The 20,549-nt window shown below is 43.0% G+C and overlaps 2 protein-coding genes across 2 annotated transcripts in view; both read right to left on the bottom strand.

The window, feature by feature from the left end:
• Positions 1-280: 280 nt before the first annotated feature.
• Rexo2 (RNA exonuclease 2) lies at positions 281-12,629 on the bottom strand. The gene is made up of 7 exons (XM_031344476.1): positions 12,395-12,629; positions 11,414-11,497; positions 7,225-7,302; positions 6,309-6,420; positions 4,867-4,975; positions 3,656-3,709; positions 281-733 (listed from the first exon to the last, which is right to left on the bottom strand). The coding sequence occupies exons 1-7, from the start codon at positions 12,539-12,541 to the stop codon at positions 604-606; spliced, it is 714 nt and encodes a 237-aa protein (XP_031200336.1). The 5' UTR covers positions 12,542-12,629; the 3' UTR covers positions 281-603.
• Positions 12,630-13,606: 977 nt separating this feature from the next.
• Rbm7 (RNA binding motif protein 7) overlaps positions 13,607-20,549 on the bottom strand; it is a 13,678-nt gene continuing 6,735 nt past the window's right edge. The window contains exon 6 of the mRNA XM_031345689.1: positions 13,607-13,629. Within this exon, the coding sequence (XP_031201549.1) occupies positions 13,607-13,629 (23 nt within the window). The remainder of the gene's footprint in view (positions 13,630-20,549) is intronic.

Here is a 20,549-nt window from a genome sequence, read left to right on the forward strand (position 1 = left end):
GGCTAGGGACCACTTACAGACCCCTGTTTGCTTACCTGAATTTCCTGAGCGCGGCAGAGAGTGGTCTGTCCCAGAGCTTGTTAACTGGGTAGTGATGAGCCCAAATCTTACAACCACTCTCATGCATAGAGCAAAAAGTAAAGTAAGTTTACTTCCTGTTCTAAACACACAGTTTAGTTCATCAACTGCACTTTGAGAATTGAAACCTGAGCCTCACTACTTAAAAAAAAACCTGTCCCGAACAACTGAATGAGTAAAGAGCAGATGGTACCGAAAGGGCTGCATTTCAATAGAACTAGCTTTATTTATTATTCAAACAAAAGGAATGACCTATAAGCAAGTGCAGATATGGGCTGAGGGGGTGGGCGTGGCCTGAAGCTTACAAAGGAGCCGCTGTGTCGGAACAGAAACAGCGTCTTAGAAGAAACGGAATAGTGATACCTTGTCTGCTTGAGGTGTCTGAAGATGCAAAGTTAACTGGAAAAAAGAATTTTTTTTTTCTCTTTAGAAAAGGTGCTGTGCCGAGTGGTCAGCAGGAGAGGAGAGAGAGAGAGACGCTAAAGTGGCTTCAGAGAGCCAGGCTCTGCGGCTTGAGAACTGGCGTCAACCCACAGGCTTCTCATTTTCTCCATTTTCTATAATTTTCCTCTTCTTTTCGTCTGTCTTTTTCTTGAAGATGTTATTTCGGTAAAACTGAAGCTCTTTGATGCTTTCGCTAATGTCATCCAGTGCCCTACAAGCAAACACACCACACTGAAAAAAAAAAAAAATGTCCCAAACCCCAGAGATGAAAACTGTGACTTGTCACAAGTCACCCAGGAGCCAGGCAGTGGCCACAGCTGGTGTGGAGAGGAGCAGATGCTATATACCTTTTAAAAGTAGATCAGAACCCCACACCGGTGCAGAGGACTGGGGTGCGTTTCGGGTGGAGGGGATCTATTAACCACTTCCTTTCTAATGTTCTCTGCAAAGCATTTACTAACTTAACGCATACTATGAATTCCTAAGAAGAACCTGTACTACACAAACACCACTGCTGCAAGGCAACCAACCACATTCACGGAAAACTTACCAGCAGCAACAGAAGCCCCAAAGTCTGGGAACCACTATGCAATAGTTAGGGACACCCCCAAGCAGAATACACCTACATGCCCACCACAGCTCCTGACTCAGTCATCCTAAGGAACACCAATTATCCAGATCATAGCCATAAAGGAGGCTCTGCCTCCTCTCTTGTGGTAATTTGTGCTGGGATCAGTGGCAGCCTGCCTCCACCTAATAGCCTTTCTTCTCTGACATGTTGTTTCTCAGCCATTGAAGCCTGAGAAATCAAGTAACCATGACTATTAAACTGATGTGGTAAGTTAATACACAGTGGTGGGCTAAGGGGCCTCTTGGAGAGAATTCACTGCATGCACGTCAGTGAGGAAGTTTTGTGGCACTCATTTCTGTGACTAAGGCAATAAGCCACTTTCTTCCTAAGTCTCGTGTGTGTGTGTGTGTGTGTGTGTGTGTGTGTCTAGTTGAGGACTAAAACTCAAAAATATAGCTTCCTACCACTAGCTGAAGAGCTATTGTCAAGTGATGGCTGCCAGAGGAGAAAGTCCATTTTCTTCATGTCAGGGCCACCCATATTCTTCTGGTGGATGACCCACATCCATGCGTGACTCAGTAGGTTAAACAACAACCAAAGAAGTTAGTCTAAGGCAAGCAGAGTTCTTGAGTTTCTGAGGGCAGCCTGATCTACACAGTATATTCTAAAACAACCAGGACTATACAGAGAGACCTTGTCTCAACCCACCCACATCCCCACAAAAAAGAAAAGAAACAAAAAAGGCATAAGGCAGGAGGGGAACACTTAAAGAATGTCTGAAGGGAAGGGGGTGTAGTGATGGGAAGGGGGGAGCTGGGATAGAAATGATCAAGGTACATTGGAACTGTGTATGATATTGTCAAAGAATAAATTTGAAATACTATTTGGAGACACGCATAATCAATCATCTTTTTTCACATATATGTCTATATGTATGTATGCATGTGTAGGGCAGAGGACAACCAAGGGTATCACCCTCAGGAATGTCATCCAATTCTTGAGACATGGGTCTCTTTATTGGCCCAGAGCTCCCCAACTAGGCTAGAGCCCTTGTCTGGCCCTCAGCACTGATGGCAGAGCATGCGCCACCTCTCCCAGCACTGTGACATGGATTCTGGGGACTTGAGCCTAGGTCTGGCCCTCAGCACTGACAGCAGAGCATGTGCCACCTCTCCCAGCACTGTGACATGGCTTCTGGGGACTGAGCCTAGGTCTAAGTGCTTATGACCGTGAGGCAGGTGCTTCCCCAACAGTGCATCTCTCATCGAAACCCTCAACTCTGAAACGGACCAGACACCTCAAGGTACTTTCAGAACCCACTGTTTGGCAAAGCCTGGCCTAATCACTGTGTAAGTTTACAAACATTTGTGAGTTATGCCCTCTTGTAGAAAGGTCTACCTACTGTATTACGGAGGCGAGTCTTCTTCAAATCTACTTAGGCACATAATGATGGGGCAATGTAGGTAACTATCAGCTTCCTAAACTGAAAAGAAGTTGGTGAGATGGGTCAGTGGATATAAAGATACTTCTGCCAAGCCTGACGACCTGAGTTCAACCTCCAGGCCTGACTCCTGCAAGTTGTCCTCTGTACCTTCACACATGTACCACACACACACACACACACACACACACACACACACATATACACACACATACATACACACACACATATACACACACACATATACACACACATACATACACACACACATACATACACACACACATACATACACACATACATATACACACACATACACACACACATACATACACACACACACACGCATACACACACCCACACACACATACACACACACACAAATAATTAGAAAATCAATAAAATCTGAAAGAGTCAATACTCAAAACTCCTAAACCTTGTTTCTAATAAAGTATCTCGGAGATGGATTAGTATACTACTGTTTGGGTACGTCCCTGTAGACACAGAAGGCCATTCTAGCTCGGGGACTGGCCTTCCTGTGATGCCTCAAACTGTACACTACAGAGTACCAACGAAGCAGATCAATATTCAGTGTGATCAAGTAGGTAAATCAGGAAACCAAATGTTTCCCTCAGACCGTCCTTACCAGTCAGCTCTTCTTGCTAAATAGCTGCAAATTTTAAAAGAAACGATATATGCCTGGAGTTGCGAGCACAGACACACCAGAAAAGCGAAAGTATCCAGGTAGGAGAAGAGTTTACAGTGTTCGAACTTCAGAGGGCCACCCTTGTCTGCCCATCCTCTGGGAGACGGGGAACCAACAGTGGCAGTTTCCACAATGGTCACAAATGGTCTCATCTTACTTCCAAACCAAGTTTTAAGAATGTAACAGACTAGAGGACTAAAAGTAAAACAACAAAAAAACCAAAAAGTGAAAGACTGAGGACAGGATCAAGAAGCCCGACCAGCAAGCTCAGTGAGAAAGTTTCCCTTCTTCCACTACTCAAGAGTATCCTTTGCCCAGCTAGGAAGAATGGAGTAGAGAGGCTGTTATTGTTTATAAGTCAGAACTGGGCTTGAGCGGGTCACACTGGCAGACCCTTGGTAGATCCCACTCTTACCTGTGAGAAGCAGCCTTCTTCGGAGCAAATTCATAATCTTCTGGATACCAGCGTCTATACACAGTAGAAATTATAAACTCTCAAAGGAGGCCATCTCAAGCACACTAAGCAATCACCGTCAAGTCATTCATCTACTGGTTACTGTGTGTTTGAGACAGGGTCTCAGGTAGCTCAGGCTGGTCTCCTGATCCGCGAGCTCCACCTCCAGAGTACTATAACAGGCATCGTGCCTGGTTTATGAGGCAGGGGATTGACGACATACTAAGCAAGCACTCAACCAACTGAGCGACATTCCCCAGCCTCTTCCAAGTGATTCACAATGGAGAGAGGCTATTCCTCTCTTCACCCTAGACACTCTCTTTAAACAAGCCTATCAATGTAGAGGATTCCTAAGATTCTAACACCAAGCCAGCCCTTGCCACAATTTCTCTCCTACATATCTAACTACTGGGCATCTCCACTGGACCCATTAGACACTTCTAAGTTACTATACATGGGACCACACATCCTCCACTCCCATCCATGGGTGTGGCTCTTATTCTCGGTCTCTCCTTTTTTTTTTTTTTTTTTTTTTTGGAACAAACAGTGCCATCATCCACCTGAGCTGCTTCAGCTGGAAACACTAACCCATCTACCGCTTCTCTTTCGTCCCTCATCCAATCATCGGGCAGAGCTTCCTGCATGCTAGGCACACACAATAACTGTGCTCTATGCCAGCATCCCTGCACCTGTTTTGTCTTAGCTTTCAATTCCCTAGCACCCTCCCATCTCTGCTTGCCTTCAGGAATGCTCGTTCCTCATTCAAACCTCTAAATCTCATTCAAAAGGCTGTGTGCCAGATAAAGCTTTCTGACTCCCCCTTCTACTCCAGCCCACTAAGCTCCTCCTGGCCCCCTCATGCTCTGCATGAGCAGTCCCATTGCACAGGTCCTCGAGCAGCTTATTTTTGGAGGTGTTTTTTGCACCTCTGTCAACTCACTAGAGCCTGAGCTACTGAGAACCAGAGTCTTTTGCCTCTGTGTTCCCAGTGGGCGAGCCCACAAATACCTTCCCTGCCACTGAGAAGACATATAGCCATGTGGAAAAGAGACTGGAATGAGGAAGACAAACACCCACTCAGCGCCCTCCATTCTAGCTGATTCTTTTCTACAAATTCTTGATTAAGACATGCTACACCAGGCAATGTGACAGACCCTAAATACAGCCCTTACCTGCACAGCTCTTTAACAGTGCTCACATCAATTATCCTATAGTGAAGATGTTTCATGAACTGGGGCATGTGTTTGTCAAGAAACTTCTTATCTGCATGAACTGAGTTCCCTAGAAAGACAGGAAGCATACCGCGTCTGCGCATTTCTAACAGGGTACAGAACGATACAGACATTCATAGATCATACTTGAAACGGAAGTTAATTTTTTTTTTTTTTTCAAAATAGTTCCTAAAAAGCACCTCTGGATGTCTCCATCAACTCTGAGTACTTCATGGTAGTTACAAATCCAGATTCCCCAGCAGGTCCTCAGTCTAGTTCACAATAAACTCGTAAGCGGCCTCTCGTGGGCAGAATGAGCGTCTAGCACTCCATACACTTAAAGAGTTTAAGTCTGTTTCTTTTCAAGTTCCTACCAGATGTGCAAACTTGTTCCCAGTGTCACAAAATCCACACTACTAACACTAAAAATTTAACCAAATCATATAGTAGATAAACCTTTATTTTACAATCCAATATGTTTAACAAGTCATATCTACATTCATGCTTTCATACAGTAATTTATATTATAAACACTGGATTTTTCAATGAGAACTTTAAAATAGACATCAGCCGCATTGGCTAAGGAAAAAAAAATTATACAATATATGCTCTTATGTGTAATGCCAAAACTTTTCCTTGTCTTTAAAATGTTAGTTACCACATTAATTTACATACAGAAATGCAAACACCCCCCCCCACACACACACACACAGAACATTACCTTCCCTCTGACAATGTCAAATGTCAACCCTTTAAAAATCCTACCATAGTAGATCTGGTCTCTTTAAAAAGTCAAGTGTTACAGAGAGGGGCAAAAAAAAAGATAGGTGGATGACTTTAGACTAACCAACCAGAGACAAAATAACCGAATAAAATATATATGAGCAACGACTAACTTTGAGTTCAAAAACAGACACTTGAGGGTGCTTGAGATGTGGGCTGGGTACCACAGATATTCTTAAATGGGATTAATTATCTCCAATGCATTAATAATACTGTGTCACGTAAGACAATGTCCTTACTCTTAGGAGCTGCTTGGGAGGGACATTAGGAAGGAGGAGTATGTCAAAGCCAGCAGTTTGTGTGCAAATGTCCAAAAACAGCAAAAAAATATGTAAGGGGAATCCAAGGCGGCAGAGATTAACGATGACCAAAATTCAACCTTTCTGTGCATCTGGCATCTTTTTTTCCATAATAAAAACATGGGGGGGGGGGGGCTGAGTTCACGTGTGTTTCTCAGATCGAGTTCCAAGCCATTTCACTGATATACAAAAGTGGACGAGTACTCCGAATGAGGTGAGTGGAAGGCTAGGATGGTCTCAGCTGGTCTCTCTGGAACTTCAGTTTCTTGAACCACTACTATAGAAGACTATCTACGAGAGGAACATGGGATTGGATTTTACCTGCAAGTGGACAGAGCCCCGGAGGAGTCTGCTGTCGTACAAAGGACAGAAATTCATACTCTGCCTGCCGCAGTGTGACTGTACTCTCCTTCACTGCCTTGGTAAGGCCAGACTGCAAGACAGAATCCCCAGCCCCCACCACAAACACATCAAGTCAGTGTGCAAAGGTATCTAGAAAATGAAACTTCACTTCTAAAACAGGTAAATGTTAACCACAGCTGGACCACTCTTGGGGGCTCAAGTTTGAACTGAAACTGCCATTTTTTTGTTTGGTTGGTTTTTGTTTTTTGTTTTTTTTTGTTTTTCGAGACAGGATTTCTCTGCATAGCCCTGGCTGTCCTGGAACTCACTCTGTAGACCAGGCTGGCCTTGAACTCAGAAATCCTCCTGCCTCTGCCTCCCAAGTGCTGGGATTAAAGGTGTGCGCCACCACTGCATGGCTGAAACTGCCATCTTTTACGCCAATTTCGTGTCTTAAATGAAGCCGAACTGAATTAAGTCATGTTCCTGATTTGTTAATATCACTTCCACAGTCATAAAAGACAGTGCTCAGAGTCCAGGGACAGAACCTCTGGGAAGAAACAGCTCCCAACAGGAGAGCGGCAGTCCCCCTTCTCTGCGGGCTGAGGTCTAACCTTATCCAAAAGACTGACTTGAGTAACACTTGAAACTCCACAATACGTTCGCGACAGACTGAATGTAGAAGAGAGAAAAAAAGAGGGCATTCAGGAGAAGGTGATCTCGAGAGGTCCCAGAGTGAAGAGCGAACAAGCAAGCAGCTGCCCAGACTCGCCTAAGCCACCGTCCTCTAACCCTTTTATAACACCATCCACCAAGGGCACAGGAGTCAGATGTGGGAAGCAACAAGCTTGTGACCGATCCCCAAAGCAGCAATCCTGTTATTTGGTAATGTTACCTTCCCGTGATGCTCCTTGCACCAATCTGACATGCTGTCCAGCAACTCATCTGGCTGTTTGATAATCAGGTTGGGGCCCTGTGGGTGGGAAAAGCCATTAGTCATAAAGAAATGACAGAAGCCCGATCGGCATGGTGGTGTACACCTTGGATCACTGCACTTGAGAGGCTGGGTGGAGTCGAATACGGGTCTCTTTGAATTTGAGGCCAGTCTGGTCTACATAGCAAGTCCCAAGCCAGCCAGAGCTCCAGAGTGAGACCCTGTCTCAAAAGAATCAACAGAAACAACCCTACTTTCAAACTGTGTTTATTTATGAGTATACCGGGAGAAGGGCATCTATGTACACGCATGTGAGCTCAGAGGACAGCCTTCCTCAGGGGCCATCCACCTGGGAACTTGGGCTTGCCAATTATGCTGGCTAGCAAGCCCCCAAAGAGTCACCTATTTCCACCTCCCTGAGACTGGGATTGCAGAAGCACACTGCTGGGCTGGCTCCTTATATAGTGGGATGGTCTAACTTGGTTAGGGTTCTCTGCTTACACAGCAAGCACTGTACTGACTAAGCCATCACCTAGACAAGCTGTTTTTAATGCTCATTTATATCTGCACACAAAACACAAAGAAAATGCAGACACTTAAAAGAAGATAAGGCTGTGAGGAGGAGGAGGAGGAAGAGGAGGAGGAGGAGGACCAAATAAACACAGCAGATGCTCTCTGTGCATGGTGGATACACTTACACTGGTATTTTTAAGTTTTATATTTTAAAAGGAAACATTTTTATAGAAATAACTAGTGATAGCTAAAGAAAAATGGCTTTCGAATTTTCAGTTCAATTTACTTATTTTTTTTAAATTTAAAAAAAAACTTTATTTTTAGTTATGTATATTCTTGTGTGCCTCTGTACATGTGTGCTGGTGTCCTTGAAGGCCACGGAGCACGGATGGAGTTACAGTCAGCTGTGGAGCTGACCAACATGGGTGCTGGGAACTGAACTCTGGTCCTCTGTAAGAGCAGTGTACTACTTTAACTAACTGAACCATCTCTCTAGCCCTTAAATTTTATCTGTGCATGTCCCATCTCCCCACTCCTCTCTCTCTAGAACACAGCATGCACATAGAAGTAAGAGAACAACTGTGGGAGTCACCTCTTCCTTCTACCAAGCAGGTTCTGATACCAATCTCAGGCCATCAGTGTTGGTGGCAAGTGCTTCCACCCACCAAGCCAGCTGGCCAGCCCTCTGGCCCAGGGAATAAGATCATGAGTGTGTTAGAGAGCCTAACAAGTGGAATTCAGCAAATGATTTTTGTTTCACCTTAAAAGGCAAAGGTCGAAAGAAAGTCTAACTTTCCTTATCATGTCCTAGCAGAATGCAAGAAATTACAGTTGCCTGAACTTTCTGCAGAGAATACCTGAGACTGCAAGGAGTAAGGCGGTAAACACACACTCCAATCACCGAATGAACGAAAGCTTATATAACCAACACATCTTATATTCTTTTTCTAAAATGTATTGTTCTTATTTATTTATATGCAAGAACATAAGTGCAATACATTCCTCTCTCTCTCTCTGTGTGTGTGTGTGTGTGTGTGTGTGTGTGTGTGTGTGCGCGCGCGTGCGCACAGGTCAGAGAACAACTTTTGGGAGTTAGTCCTCCCCTTCCACCACGTGGTTCCTAAGGATCAAATTCAAGTCGTCAGGCTTGGCAGTAAGCGCCTTTGCCTTCCCTGCTGAGCCACCATAGGGTAAACTCTACAGCTAGTCTAGAACTGTACTAAAATAGACCAGTTATCTAAAACTGAATTGTAGCCAAATACAAAAACAGATGTCAACAATCTTGGTGGAGAAATAAAGCTATGTTTATAAAAAAAAAAAAATTGAAGAACAGAAATACATACTATAAATCAAATGATCTCTTCTAGACTGCCCTTGGGCAAACTAAGACTCCAAATTAAGTTTGCAAAACAGGATGCTTCTACCAGCAAACAACACTGTCCTCAGACTCTTCCATGAGAATAAAACATACTTCCCATGCAACTGACAGCCCTTAAGTATTTTTCTTAACACCCTTATCCTCATCTGACTTAAGCCTTTGAACAAACACCCTATTCACGAGCAACGGTATGGACACACACCAACTGATCCATTAAACCACATTTCAGGTCATCCACAGTCTAAAAGAAAAACACTTCTTTGGCCAAGAGTAAACAGGGCTGATAAAATAAAGACACTTGACTGTTCATCACCAAAAAAATCCCAAGTCAGAAAAATAAGTGCACAAACCGAAAGCTCAGGGCTTGATTTACACAAGAGACTGTTATAAAAACTATAAGAAATAGTCTCATGGTTCTCAACGAGATGATAAGCCTGATGCCACTACAAGGCTGGATTTCACCTCTAAATGATTTTTTTGTTTTTTTGGGGTTTTTTTTAGGTTTTGCTGTTGTTGTTTTGAGACAGAATCTCACTGTAGAGGCCAAGATGACCTGGAACTTACTCTGTCAACCAGCCTGGACTCAAACTCACACTGATCACCCTGTTTCTGCCTTTTGAAATGCTGAGATTAAAAGTGTGTGACATCATGCCCAGCTAAAAATGCCTTAAACAGGGAATAATAAGTCCTTTTGCTTGCCCAGGGAATGAAAAGTCATCCTAACTGTAAACAGGAAATGTCTGTGGCTCCAGCGTCCACCGAGCTCACACTCTGTGAACCTAATTTATTAACTAGACTCTTCTTTCCGCAGGCATACCTGCTTCATCTTTTATTGTTGTTTCATTTGATTTCTATGTGTATGCATGTGTCTGGTATGGCCAGACATGTGGAGGCCAGGAGCAGGCCATCAAGTCCTTTGGAGGTGGAGGTTTGGGTGCTGTGAGACCTGGGTACTAGGTCACAAACTCTTGTCTTCGTGATTGAATAGAATACGCTTTAACTGCTGAGCCATCTCTCTACCCCCATTAGGTAGCCCCAACTGGCCAGGAGCTAGCCATAAAGACCAAGCTGGGCTCAGACTCACAGACATCCACCTGTCACTGCCTCCCAAGTGCTTGGATTAAAGACTCATGCCACTATGCCTGGCCTATTTTGTTTTTTAGTGGCTTCGAATATTGAGGATGGTATCAAGGTCAGGGATTTCATCTTTTAAAATGCTTCATGGGTGCTTAAATACAAGTGCCAACAGGTTTATTCTATTTGTTCTGCTAAATGTTTCAGTTAAAAGCAGCATAAACAGAGTGTTATCACAGCTGATAAAATCATCATGAGAACATATTCTAAAAGTGCATCTACAGATGTTCTAAAACCCTAGCACAGATGTGCAGGAACCACACAGTCTAGCTGAAAAGGCCATCAGCCACCTGGAACAAGGGAAGAGTCAACCAGCTCAGACAGAAACGTCATTGGTCTGTAAGAAACATATATGAATACTTTTTTTCTTAACATACCCTAAGCAACACGGTGTAAACACTACTTACACACACCAACATCGTTATCAGGTATTCTATAGGAAGCACAAGAATGGTAACAGGCAATCTAGAGGTGACTCAAAATATATAAGAAATACTGTATCTCCTTTGAGGATATACAGGTGAATGAGATTTTGGTCCCTAAAGAAGAATCCTGGAACCAATCCCCTATGGAATGGTAAAAGGGGGACTATATATGGAATTAAAGCCAAAGTTAGGACATAACTAACCAGGGGAGACTCTGGCAAGGGATACAGGGGACACCAAGGCTGATGAGGACACAGCTGGCTGGGAGCACTTGAGACTGCCTGAGTTTAGAGAGTAGTTTATCAGCTTCCCCAATACCTAACCAAACACTCTTGAGCAAGTCCCCTGAATCTCTCTTATAACTCCATATCTTCAGGTATAAAATGAACATCATTAATAGTGCCTAGCTTATCGTCCTGAGGACTAAGAATACACATGTAAATCCTTCAGAACTGTTGTAGCCTTGGGGGGAGGGGGATTCTGTAAATCTGAGCTGAAAACGTAACCCAGTTATGAAGTGGATTATGTTGGTTCCAATACAACTCTAACATGGTATATTACATTGTCCGAGTATATTGCGCTGGGCCTTAATCTACATGGACCTCAATCTGCTAAGTTTTCCAATTAGATCAGAAGGCGGCACCTTTAGATCCCCAGTGCCCTTTAAGTGGTATGAATGTATTTACACGGCATCACCTACTTCAGCCAAAATGTTAAGATCAGAGTCAGTGATCAGACAGGCCATTTCAATAATCTGATCCTTCTCAATGTCCAATCCTGTCATCTGCAAAACATAAATAAATAAGCATGTAACACATGAAACCACCTTTCTTTAAACCTCTTCTGCCCAAGTCTATTTAATAGAAATCCCTCTGTGTATACCAAGCTTACATTCTACGATCAGTAATGGTGTTTCTGAAAAGTACTCAGGGTACTAAGTTCTGAGTGCTCAGAGACTGCTAAAGGGACGCACTGTGGGCCAGCTACTGTCAAACACTCTATCTGTGCTGGGAACAGATGCAAAGTAAGCAGGATGAATACAGCACTTGATTACAGAGAAGTGAGCTCACTACATTACCTCTCCGAGGTTTACAAAGGTTTCCCTAAGTTTTCCCAACAAAAAAGTTAACTACTAAACTCGGTTCGTAAGGAGAAAACTGGAGTTAAGAGAGGCCTACGTATGAATGCGTTAAAACTAAGAAGGGTTCTGTTCCCCCCGGTGGACTTTGAGTAACTTGAATCTTCCAATGGGGCCTCAATTTTCTCTTTTATGGAATGAGGAGTAAGGCTGAGTCATCTCCTGAGTCCTAGCTTAGGCAACCTAGTCTTTTAAGGCTAGGAGGTGGAGACGGAGCAGGGCTCAGAGTCGCTGCCCCCACTCTCACTCACGATCCTGAACTCAGAGACACTAACGCGTAACGCAAATTCACTTTTGGGTGGAGGTCGAGGCTAGGGAGAGGAAAGACACATGGATGGCTCCACCCAGATGGAAAGAAACCCCACAGTCCAGCACAGTCCCAGAACCCCGCAAAACTCCTGGCTTGGGCTTCTAGGGTCCTGCTCACCTGTCGCACCTGACACCCAGATTCCTGCTGCTTCCCGGGACAGGGGAGTCCCTCGGTCCCACGCGCGAATCTGCGCTCGCCTCCCCGCACCCTCTCCGCCCCAGCCGCACTCTCACCTCCAGGTCCACCCAGACCATTCGCTGAGCCATGCTCTCCCCTGCCGCCATGGCTGCGCTACCTTCGCTGACACCTCGCGCCCCGAACTGCCCGCGCCTGCCGCCCACGCCCCGCAACAGCCTGGCGCCCAGGGATACGCCTAGCATCACCCGGCACGAGCCTCCACGGCCCCAGCCCCGCCGGCCCAGCGCGCGCAGGCGCCACAGTCGCTAAACGTCGCAAACCCACGGGGAGGTGCCGGGAGAAGACTACAAGCTCCGGCATGCTAGGCATCGGCTCGCCCTCCACAGCTACGCTCGGCTGCCGAAAGGGCTGATGGGAGTGAGAGTCCTGGGTCCAGCCTCCAGCTCCCCTCCCCCGCCACGTGTTTTCGGATGTTAAGGGACTTGCTAGTGTCTCACCGCTAAAGTTTGTCTGTTTCCAGGAGATATCATTCCTGAGTTTTTATTAGTTCTAAGCTAAGAAGTTGAAGAGGTTTTACTTTGAAAAAAATATGGTTATATGTTTAAGAATTTTTTTAATGTACCTTTTCCTTATTGCTACCTCCCTCCGTTTTTTTTTTTTTTACCTGCCCCTCCCTTCCACGTATTGAGTATATTTCTTGCTTACTTGGAATCCGACTGACGTGCTCTTTTGAGCTACAAGACTAATTCCGCCATCATCGTTTAGGAGTCCTTAAATGGTCTCTAGGCTGAAAGATGACTTCGCACATATTAGGTGTTCCATAAATGTTCCTTTCCCATTACTGGCAGAAGCCTTGTCTAGTTTTCTAGGATGCCAGGATGTGTAGGATGTGTCTCAGTTGTTAGATCCTATACTATTCTACCTTTTGCAGCCCACTGAAGCGAATTGGAATAGCTCTGCTTGTTCTGTCCTCTATTCTGCTTTTGTCAACTACTCGGGTTTTAATAGACGGGTCCTTAATCTCCCACAATAGATAGGGTTTTCATCACCTACGCTCGAAGGGGCCTCTGCGGGGATCTTATATTTTAGCTCAGTGGCAAACGCCTCTGCAAAGGGCAATTTTGTCACAAACGTGCTCAGTCTTGAATCACGTACTCTATGTCTTTTTCTGAAAGCTGTGTTACCAGTAATTACAGAGCTTGTGGTTGGTGGCATAGTTATTCCTACCCGGTGAGCTGGTTTTGTGAGACAAACATTGTTGCCTAATCAGAGCTTTAGGGGTGCTGCAACCTACAAGTGGTTTTCAGCTACTCCACCGCGTCCTGCCAAGCTTCACCAGAGAAACGGAAAAATCATGGAAACACGTGGCAAATTACATGTACAATTTTACTACAGAATGGATATGTACATTATAATGGCATTACCTAATGGATCATACTGTGTTTAGTTTGTAATCATTTGTGGCCCTATTCATAGGAAGGAGAATTCTATTGCAGTATAGAAACTTTTTTTTTTTTGACAAAGAGACTCGCTACAGAACCTAAGCTGGTCTGGAATTCTGCCCCCCAAGTGCTGGGATTAAAAGTGTGCAACGCCACACCTGGCTATATAGGAATTTGAATCAGCGGAGCTTATTCTCAGTTTAAAGTACTATTTCCCTACTTTTTGAAAGAATAACATTTTGGGGTTGGAGAGATGGCTCAAATGTTAAGAGCACTTGCTGTTCTTGCAGGGGATGGAACTCCAGCTCCAAGGGCTGTGTTGCCCTCTTCAAACCTTACTGGGCACCAGTAAAACACACACACACACACACACACACACACACACACACACACACAGCACAAATATAGGTTTTTTTTTTAATTACACTTTTGGTGATGGTATTTAACAACTTATATCCTAAATAGCCATGCCCATGATTTTTTTTAACAATGAATGGTTACATGTAACAATGAAAAATTATAGCTATGTAAATAGCCACAGGAAACCCTGTCTCAAAAATAAACAGAAATTATGTGTGCGAGTTTTAGAACCTTTCACATTTATTCAGCTAAGATAACGTGTTCCTGTTACAATGACAAGTACAGATTTAGTGTTCTTATCATAAATAACTTATTTTTCCTAAATTCTAAAGAAATTGTAAAATAGAAAATGGTAAAGGAAAATGGATGTAGATGTATGCACAGCTTTGCCAAAGCAGAGAGCATGGGTAAGTATGCTAATGTCTTCCCCACCATATCTATGACCATTTTAGACTTATAGAAAGCCGCCATGTGACAAAGGCTAGAATATTGTTACTTTAGCTGAGAGATGGGTCCTTTCCTGGGGAGGAGGGCTCATGACCCATAAATTGCACCCACTGTCTCTGTTTTCTGTTACAGAAACAGTTTTGGTTTCTGTCTGGTTTATTTTTGGTTGTTTGAAGCAGGGTTTTACTCATTATGAAGTGCAGGCTAGCCTCAACCTCATGACAGTCTTCCTGGGATTAAGTATAAGATAACATGCTTGGCTCCAGAAATATTTTTTTTTAAATTCATCCATTCATCCCCACATCCCCCACATCCATTATTAAAACTAATAAGCCTTTTTTAAAAGTATCTTCAGAGCACATCTGTATACATGGCCACTCCGATTTTTATGAAATCTGAACTGCATTTATGTCAACTCGGTTTAACAAACACATACCAAGTAGTTAACTTGTACAGAGCACTCTACAATGAAGCTTTGAGATTTGTGTCTGAAAGTCCGTCAAAGGTCAGAGTGTTTCAGTCTTGGTCCCAGCATCGTGTTGACAGCTTGTGACAACTTTGAAAGGTGGGACCTCGTGACAGGACTTCCAGTCATTGGACACATCTTGAAGGGGCCTGGTGATCCTGCACTCCTCCCTCCTGCTCTGCCTCATCTCAGCCATGAGTTGGTAGAACTTGGCTCCATTGCACACTCCCTGCCACCCTGCACCACCTTACCACAGGCCCAGCAGCAGTGACTCCGCCTGACCACAGACTTAAACCTCTAAAACCAAGGGCTGAAAACAAACCATTCTTCATGACCAGTTGATTGTCTTGGGTGCTTTGTTATTCTCATGGAAAAACAACACAAACGCTAAAGAACCAACTTACCAAGTTAGTTGATGCTCATTACACGGGGACACAGTAAATACTCTCAATGCATTGAAGTAGGGGGTTGTGTGTTTGCTTTTAAGGGTTTGGGAGAGGTTGTTGGGGGGGGCCAGGGTACTTCAGCTCACAGGTCAGTAAATAATACAGCCCTTCTCAGCAGGAAGGTCCTGGTGTCAGGAGCCTGAGGCAGCCGCTCAAGTTGTATCCAAACTCAGGAAGCTGAGACTGGCAAATCTAAGGTAGTTTTAAGTTCTAAAATTAGCCGGGTAGTGGTGGTGCACACCTTTAATCTCAGAACGTGGGAGGCAGAGGCAGGTGGATTTCTGAGTTCAGGACCAGCCTGGTCTACAGAGTGAGTTCCAGGACAGCCAGGGATACACAGAGAAACCCTATCTCAAAAAAATAACAAAAAACAAAAAACAAAAACAAAAACAAAAAAACCCAAAAACCTAAAATTAGGGCACTTTATTTTGTATTTAGAGCTGTTTCTTTGATGGGGAAGGAAATGACTAGTTTCCCATCTGTGAAATATGTTAGTACTGAGATAATGGAACAAATGGAGAAAAAAAAGCCTATGTCTTTGCCATCAGGATTTAGCTCACCCCCAACTCCAACTCCCAGCCCTGTCTCCGAGGCAAAGACCATTATGCTTGTTTGTTTTTCTAAAGGCTACTATAATGTACACTCATGTCAAGATAAAGCAAAGTAATAAGGCATGTAAAGTTTTCTTAATTATGCAAATTTGCTGAATGGCATTTTTTTGCCAGATAAACAAAAATTGCATTCAAAAAAATCATAACTTGGCCAGGCGGTAGTGGCACATGCCTTTAATCCCAGCACTTGGGAGGCAGAGACAGGCAGATTTCTGAGTTCGAGGTCAGCCTGGTCTACAGAGTGAGTTCCAGGACAGCCAAGGCTATACAGAGAAACTCTGTCTTGAGAAAACAAGAAAACAAAAACAAAAACAATCATAACTCAAGACATCTTGATTATGCTGTTAAGCACAAAATGACCATATATGCAAGAAAGAGAGGAGAGATGAGAACAAAGAAACGCTGGAATGCCACTCAACTAATAACATGATTACGTGCTGGAAAATGGTAAGGAGCAGGCTAGAAGTGTGGTATTTCTCAATGGAGATATTTTTTGGTTTTGAACCGTGCAAGTATATTCTTTGTTCTAAGGGATTAAAAACTTTAAAAAAAAGCCAACTACTCATATTTTAAAATGGAATATCAATACATCTTTGTATATCAAAATCAGAATTAGCAAAAATGTTACAATGAGTCCTATTTTGCATTTCATTTATTGGGACTCAAACGGCGATAGTTGCCTACGTAGCTAGAACCCTGCAACCTTTTCTATTATCATTTAGAGAGGAAAAATACTGAAATTACAAAACCAAACATTATTTTTTTTACTTTATTATTTTTGTTGTGGTGTTTGTATATATGGCATGTAGGGATGGGTACAACTGTAAGCCATGGCCTCTGAAGATCAGAGAACAATGTTCGGAGGTCAGGTTTCTCCCACCTTGTTTAGAGGCACCATCTCACTGTCTCTGCCTTGCTATAGACTCGGGACATGCTGACCTTTGATGTTTCAGGCAGTTCTCCAGTCTCTGCCTCCATCTCACTGAAGAAGGGATGCTGGGATTATGGATGTGTACCACCACATCAGCTTTCTTATGTGAATTCTAGGGAATTGTACTGAGGTCATTAGACTTATGCTGCAAGTGCTTTAATCCCCCAGGCATCCTGCTGTCCCACAATTTCTTATTTTACAAAAGTAAACCCAGGAGAGGTGACTTTCAGTTGTAATCTCAGCTCTTGGGGAATGGAGGCAGAATCTTGACTTCAAGGCCATCCATGGACATAAAGGGGATTCAAGGCCAGCCTGGATTCTATGAGACTCTTTTTCAAAAGGGAAAAAAAGTTTCAAACAACAAGCCATAATATCAAAATCAATTACATCTCCCCTTATGCTGTCACACCTAATTAAAGTAAGCATAGAATCAAAGAACCTGATTTCTAGCATTAGACTCATTAGATATGAATTAGGCTCCACTCATTCTATCTTTGGAAAGGTACCAAATTTCTCTTCTAGAAAATGGTTGAAAGTAGCTTAGCATGCAGTAACAGTTTTATAAATGCTAGTTTCTAAAAAGGGAACTCACATTTACATATCAATATGCTAGCACTCAAGCTAAACATGGCAGCATGATTTTATATTTGCCAACCACTTCTCCTTAGTAATATAAAAAGTTTTAAAGTATAACTATATAATGTTATTAAAGGTAGTATGATAAAACTTGCTTTGGTTTTATCATCATAAACTGAGGACAAAATTGACATATTATATTACATTAGAGACATAGGATATAAAGAGCTTTGAATTATGCAAACAGCAAAACCCAGATCATAATGAAACCTCAAAATTGTGTAAATGTTCAGACATTTATTAAGAAATAACTCATAAGAGAAGGAAATATGTTGTAGGATAATCTAATAGGGATAACTAGCAAATCCATCACCTTCACCACAAATTCTTAATTCCTTGTGACAAAACTTTTGAAATACACATTAATATTATGGTACTCATCACACTAGGCAAGATATCAGTAAGACTTATTTCTCTAATTGAAACTTTCTGCTCTGTAATGGTTAGTAAAGAGACTCTAGCTGGCACAAGTATGGAGAGCATGACTCTGGCAGGCCTTGCCTTCTCCCTGATTTCTTTTGCCTTGCTAGAAAACTGATAGATTATGGTTTTAAAACTAGTCCCCAACGTCTGTTCTCTTATTTGGCTAACCCCTCCTTCTGAAAATCAAGACCAGCTATCAAAGTGTTAAAGTCCAGCAATCAAAAACTCCCTTTGGCTCACCTAATTAACATACCCAATTAAAATTAAACACCTCATCCAAACATGGGGCTTCCCCTTTCACCTTTACAATCCATCATTTTCCTACAGGCCACATGTGTCTCCTCTCTATCCGGAGGCTGTCCTTTATCCCTCTCTAGGATAAAAAAAACCCTTCTCCCTATCCTGTTTCCTTTCCCTTCTCCCTCATCCTCAATCTCCTTTGTCTCTTTGTGATGGTATGAATAGGCTTGGCCCTCACAGACTGTTTGAAAGCTTGGCCCATTGGGAATGGCACTATTAGTAGGTGTGGCCTTGTTGGAGGAAGTGTGTCACTGTAGGGATGGGCTTTGAAGTCTTCAAAACTCAAGCTATGCCTAGTGACAGTCTCCTGCAGCCTGCAGATCAAGATATCTTGGATCCTCTACCACCATGTCTGTCGTCATGTTGTCACGCTTCCCACCATTATAATAGATTGAATCTCTAAAACTAAGCTAGCCCCAGTTAAATGTTTGCCTTTATAAAAGTTGCCTTGGTCATCTCCCTTCACAGCAATGAAACCCTAAGACAGTCTTATTCCTCACCCTTTGTCTCTCTGGCACAAATAAAGTCTCCTTTGTACTGAGAACTTGATCTTGAGGTATCCTGAGCAGATACTGTACCTTTACAGTTACAGAGTTGTTTCTAAGATTTATTTTTATTTACTGGTATGTATGTATATGTGTGTGCCAAGTATATGTGGGTACCCATTGACACCAAGAGCTGCAGTTACATACATTGGGTTGTAAGCTGCCCAGTATAGTCGTTGAGAACCAAAACTCTGATCCTCTGGAAGGGCAGCACGTGTTCTTTAACAACTGAGTCATCTCTCTAGCACCACTGTTTAGTTTTGTCAACCTGACACAATCTAGAATCACCTCAGAAGGAAATCTCAGTAAAGGGCTGTCTAGATCAGAGTGGTCCATGGATATGTTTTTAATGAATAATATAGATTACATTAAATGGGAAGACTTGTCCACTATGGGTGGCACCATTCCTTAAGCAAGAAATTGTGGTTTGTGTAAGAAAAGAGAAGTGCCCTTGGCTGTGAATATAACATGACTGCTTCAAGTTTCTTCTATCTTGACCTCCTTACAATGATAGACTGTAACCTGAAATTGTGAGCTAAATCCTTTCTGCCTACTTTTGTCCAATTATCACAGCAATGGGGAACAAAATTACATGGATCTCCCATTTCTGTCAACTCCCTATCCCAGGTTCTTTTTTTGTTTTTTCGAGACAGCATTTCTCTGTGTAGCCCTGGCTGCCCTGGCATTCACTCTGTAGACGAGGCTAGCTCCGAACTCAGCAATCTGCCTGCCTCTTCCTCCCAAGTGCTGGGATTAAAGGCGAGGGCTATCACTGCCTGGCTATCCCAGGTTCTTGCTAAGCCCATTTCTTTGAGTTCGACTTTTTGAAGAGAGAATATTGTAAACTGTAGTACTCCAAACTGAAGTCCAAGAGAAAGATAAAAGCCCTGGAAGTGGTATGTATGTTGGTGGTGGAAGAGAAACAAGTGGGAAAGCTACCTAGCAATATTTTCTTGATATGCATTCAGTGGTGCCACAGTAGCTTTGTGCTATCTCAGTTTAGCTAAGGTAGAATGATGGTTTCCAGAAATTTCCTCCTATAGTAGTTTCTATTTAGACTTGGTGTTGGATAGTAAAGAATTTGGGCCTTTGTTCCTAACTCTGAGGAAAAGCTTAAATTCTAAGAATTCAAGTTGTAAAAGTATCTTCATTATTATCTTCAAATGGTAAGCCCTGAAAACTACTAAGGTAACTGGATGGGACCTTCCCTAGGCCAGGATGCAAAGGTCAACCACATGATTATATGGTTGGGACTTTTGAGATGCTTATTAGTCTGAACTTCCTGGGAGAGAGAAGAGGCCTGGAAACTGATTTCAATCCTGAAACTGATTTCAAGTCAAAAATTCAATTGATGATGACTACTTAGTGGAACTTTTAATACAAGCACAGAGCCTGGACATGTACAATATCTGGTTATAGAAAGCAGACAAAGGAACTAATTAATATTCACAGGCCTCTATAGCATAATCTATGTTGATAGCAGTTTAGCAATATATCAAGGCAAATCTACAGAAGATGCTATAAAATGGGCAACCTTACCAAAATGTGAACTGACATGATTGAAAGTACACTGTTAGCCAGGCAGTGGTGGCCCACACCTTTAATCCCAGCACTTGGGAGGCAGAGGCAGGCGGATTTCTGAG

Source organism: Mastomys coucha, unplaced genomic scaffold, assembly GCF_008632895.1.
Source record: "Mastomys coucha isolate ucsf_1 unplaced genomic scaffold, UCSF_Mcou_1 pScaffold23, whole genome shotgun sequence".
Classification (NCBI taxonomy): domain Eukaryota; kingdom Metazoa; phylum Chordata; class Mammalia; order Rodentia; family Muridae; genus Mastomys; species Mastomys coucha.

Bases quoted from the DNA above. Each gene is read 5' to 3' on its own strand.
- Rexo2 (XM_031344476.1), bottom strand. From the start codon at position 12,541: ATGCTAGGCGTATCCCTGGGCGCCAGGCTGTTGCGGGGCGTGGGCGGC. The intron at 11,498-12,394 runs GTGAGAGTGCGG...TATGTTTTGCAG, and splicing joins TGGTCTGGGTGGACCTGGAG to ATGACAGGATTGGACATTGA. The intron at 4,976-6,308 runs GTAAAATCCAAT...CTGTCTTTCTAG, and splicing joins GGGGCTCTGTCCACTTGCAG to GGAACTCAGTTCATGCAGAT.